Here is a 4165-nt window from a genome sequence, read left to right as displayed (position 1 = left end):
TAAATCTTTAAAAAAAAAAACAAAACAAAAAACCTAAGAGTTAAGGATACTGAGGGTAGACAAAATGTCTTACTCATCTCTGTTCTTCCATGACATGAGTTAGCTACTCAAATGTTGTTTGATTAATGTAACAACCAAAGTGAACAATGAAGGTTTTTTTTTCTTTCAGTCCAAGTGGCTACCTGGTCGGCGCTTTACTCTTTCTTCTGATGCTAATAGTATTCAGTCTTCTAGTTTTGAGCTATTTTCATTACATGAAGATTTATAGAAAATATATTTATGAACCAATTACCAAATATAAAGGAAAACAAAAAGGCAAATAGGAAAAATGAAAATGTGTTTATTATGAATATATGTCCGCAGAGAGTGTCTGATGATACACTTACATTGCCAGTGTTTTTTAGACCAAGAAATACTAAATGTATATATATATTCTGTATGCAAAAAAAGTCCCCTCAAAAAATTGCTCCTATGTTTTCTCCAAGTAGAAATTTTTCATTTATATTGTGTGTTACAAAATTAACCCTTCGTGTGCTTACATTTGACTTAAGGTAATTTTTATACTCTTATATAACTTTAAAAAAATTTTTTTTACCCAAGTATGGCTATTAAAATCTTTTATAACATGAAAATAAATTTTTAAAAAATGTATAAATGTGTAAAGTATTATTTTACTCAAGACTTTTCATATGAAACCTTTTTTAATAAATGCATACAAATAATGTGTCTTTAAATAACATGTCCTGGGCAGCTGTCCCCTGCCCACCTGTGCCCAGGCAGGTGCTGCTTTCCACCCGCTCTCTCCCTCTGCGGGCAGCAGCCTCCTGCCTGCCCGTGACCTGTACCATGCCGGGGCTTCTCTGCACTGACCTCCCTCAGGGGAGGCCGCTCTCCTAAGGCCGCCCACCTGCAGCCATGCAGGCCTCTTTCCCTGCAAACCTGTCCCTTCCCGGGCAGCTCTTCCTGCCCGCTTGCACCTATCCAAGTGTCTTTCCTCTCCGGTCTCTTTCTAATAAACTTACTCCTTAAATAAAAATAAATAAATAAATAATTTGTCTTGAATATACATCAGGAGTTTTTCTAATGGTGGAGTCATATGTGAAAATTTTATTATAATGAAAAGATGTGGATGTTTCAAATTTTTAAATTTTATTTGGAGTCCCAAAATAAGCTTCTTAATTTATCCAGTGTCGTCACAGCCTTCTAAATAATGAGTATTTCTTTTTTCTAAAGATTTATTTATTTGGACGTACAGAACTGGGGTACAGGCCAGAGGTGCAGGGACGGTGAGAGGCTTCACCAGAGACAGAGCGGGGAGCAGCACAGGCCGACTGAGGAAGCACACTGCTGAGGGGTGCAGCGGGTTCGTCAGGAGCGGTCTGCCGCGCCCTGTGGTCACCTCCAAGGTCGGGGATCAAACTCGCACTGAAGTGGCTGCCACTAGCTTGCAGTGATGAGTCCTAACCAATTGTGCCACCAGAGAGGGCCAATAATGAGTATTTCTAACAGCATTCAAGCAGAGAAGTAGAATCTGTGTGTGAGAGGGAGAGACAGAGAGGGACTATATGCCAGGAATTGGTGTAATTATTTAATCCCCATCAGTGATCCTACGATTTGGGAAAAACTATTATCTCATTATAGAGATAAGGAAACTTGCACAAAGATGATAAATAATTTTTCTAAGGTCACACGTGTGGAAAATAATGGATCTGGAGTTCAAACTAACCCAAGTGAAGAATCTACAGGTGTACAATGGGGGCTTGTTTACGACCTCTAATTTTGGGGTTTTGCTTCTCAGGGGCTTTTGGGGGGTGTGTGTGTGTGTCTATTTTCGATAGTTCTTTCAGCTGGGATTCTGCAAGGACAGATTCTGTTTGCCCTCCTTAAATTAGCTTTGGAAAAGTCAGAAGCTCAATTGCTGGCACAAAGAAAGAGAGCTCAACCTTCCTCTCACCTGACAGTGTCGTGAGGAGGTGCGCGGAGAGAAGGCCCACCGTCTCCTAGCCCCCTTGGGCCCACCATTCAGATAGGGACCCCTCAGGGGAGACTGTGGCATCTCTACAGCCTCATGGCCTCCCCCGGAACAGCTTCTCCTTCTCAGACCAGGCAGGGGACCCACTTTGGAAAAAGAGCTGCATTGGGGAGGACAGTTCCCTCTTCACCAACTGCCAGTGCGAGGGCTGAATGAACGGAACAGGGTCAGACGGGTGGATGCTACTGGTCATTCAGCCCCACCCATGTCCATCAGATACCTCCTGAACTGGAGAAACTCTGTCCTCCCATCCTAGCAGGGTCATACAAGGACAGTCAGTTTGTGTACATCTATGTGGCTCCCACCCAGCTACTTGTGCAGAATCCATGTCAAACACATTAACATCCAGCGAGCAGAGAGACCTCAGGGAAGGCTGGTGAAGAGCTCATCTCCACCAGAAGGATCTGTCAATAGAAACCCGAGAAGCTGTTTCAACGGTCTATCCTGCCTGGGACCTCACTGAGGATATGAAAAGGTTAGAGTGCTATCAGAAGTGCTTGCTAGTGGGACTGAGGCAGGGAATTCCAGAGCAAAGCCGTTTGGAAAGACACTGAAGCTTCAGTGAAAGGTGAATGAGAATCTAGCTGAGTTCCGTGAAAGGGTCACGTAAACATATAATACCTACTCAGACAGAAAGCCTGGTGCTTCAGAAACTGCTTGAATGACTATTCTGACCTTCACTGGGCAGAGCACTCCAGCTATGAGGAGGAAATTATAAGGTAGCTAGTGCAGTAGAGATGAGCCCTTCCCAATTAGTGGATATAACTTTAAGGCTTATGATGCAAGAGAGGAACAGCAACATAGACCTAGGTTGGTATGCAGAGAGAAGATGGGTGGGGCTGAATGACCACCCAGGCATAGGCTCGGAAGGAAGAGAGAAGTATCATGGAGACAGAGCAGGATAATAGAATCTTTAAGGAAGAATCAGTGCACGTAGTAGAAAGAGGAAGGATACCGGAAGAACAGGTGTTCCAGGTTGGAAGCAAGAAAGGGAAGAAATAATGAGAACATCCAAATGTCCCACAGAAAAACATTTGATCGAAAACGAATGTGCACGTAAATTGCATGGCTGTTTTCCCTTTGTATCATAAATTTAGATGTTGCCTGCAGAAATGACAACGGGGCCTCATTCAAAAGATTACACCTGTGAGCGCTGGCACAAGGAACGGGGGCATTGCCTGCAGAGGATATGAGGCTTCCCTTACATGTGCGCCTCACCGTGTCACCGTGGGTTCTCTGGGTACTCACTCTGGCCTGCCTGATCCAGAGATAAGTGTCTATTGGGCTGAAGTTTCTCTACGGTTGGGTTCCCAGAACCACAGAGGAGAAGCTGCTGTGGCTTACAGCTACTCTGAACTCAGGTCTCCACCAAGCACCGTCACTATATGAGGCTTAGAACAGATTTAAATTCTGTGATGGTATCCCGGTACCCAGACATCTGACTTCATTGCCAGATAAACAATGACAAGAATTAAAGGTGGGGGGGGTTGTTAAGAGCCACACAACTCAGAATTCATGGCGCTGTGGGGTGAGCCTGGCTGCGCCTGCTCAAGCCCAGCTTGATGGCAGGGTTTGGAGGAGGCTCTGGAATGCAAAGCAGGTTTGAAAACACGTCCATCAGGTTTGAGCCCAGTTTCCATCTCCTGGATATTGAAAAGGCATCTCCACCTTGACCAAAAGATGACTCCGGATTGCCCTCTTCATAAATGGCGCCACCATCTTCACAGCTCGCCAAACCACCCCTGCAGAAGCCATGGTTGAATATCCTCTCCCTAACATGTCCAACACCCTCCTCACTGGTCTCACCGCTCCTTCCTAGCGATTCCACCTTTTCCCAGTATTCCCAATACCACAATGTCCAAGACCCCTCGATGTGCGCTTCCTAAAGAACGCGATTTGCTTTCGCCTTTTAACGCGCGGCTGGTGCTCACACGTCCTCTTAAACCTCAGGCTGCACACACCTTTCTCCTGCAGCCAGCCTGAGCCTACAATCCTTCACGTCCTAAGTTAATTCTCAGCATTGCCTGGAATGCGGCAGGCGCGTCGCGAACATGTGCTCCATGAGTAGGAAAACCTCCTGCACCCCGGGTTGGGCTCGTGCACGGAAAACCTCCTGCACCCCGGGTTGGGCTC

The 4165-nt window shown here is 45.5% G+C and overlaps 1 protein-coding gene across 1 annotated transcript in view; it reads left to right on the top strand.

Annotated features, from left to right (window-relative positions):
• Nucleotides 1–4015, top strand: part of LOC101632219 (chromosome unknown open reading frame, human C1orf101) — a 66503-nt gene extending 62488 nt beyond the window's left edge. The window contains exons 24-25 of the mRNA XM_012730875.1: nt 170–315; nt 3852–4015. Of these exons, the coding sequence (XP_012586329.1) occupies nt 170–315; nt 3852–4015 (310 nt within the window). The remainder of the gene's footprint in view (nt 1–169; nt 316–3851) is intronic.
• The last annotated feature ends 150 nt before the right edge of the window (nt 4016–4165 follow it).

Source organism: Condylura cristata, unplaced genomic scaffold (genome assembly GCF_000260355.1).
Source record: "Condylura cristata isolate star-nosed mole 26May11 unplaced genomic scaffold, ConCri1.0 scaffold00029, whole genome shotgun sequence".
NCBI classification, from domain to species: Eukaryota; Metazoa; Chordata; class Mammalia; order Eulipotyphla; family Talpidae; genus Condylura; species Condylura cristata.
The sequence above is the reverse complement of the archived record's forward strand: the minus strand, read 5'-3'. Positions and strand labels throughout refer to the sequence as shown.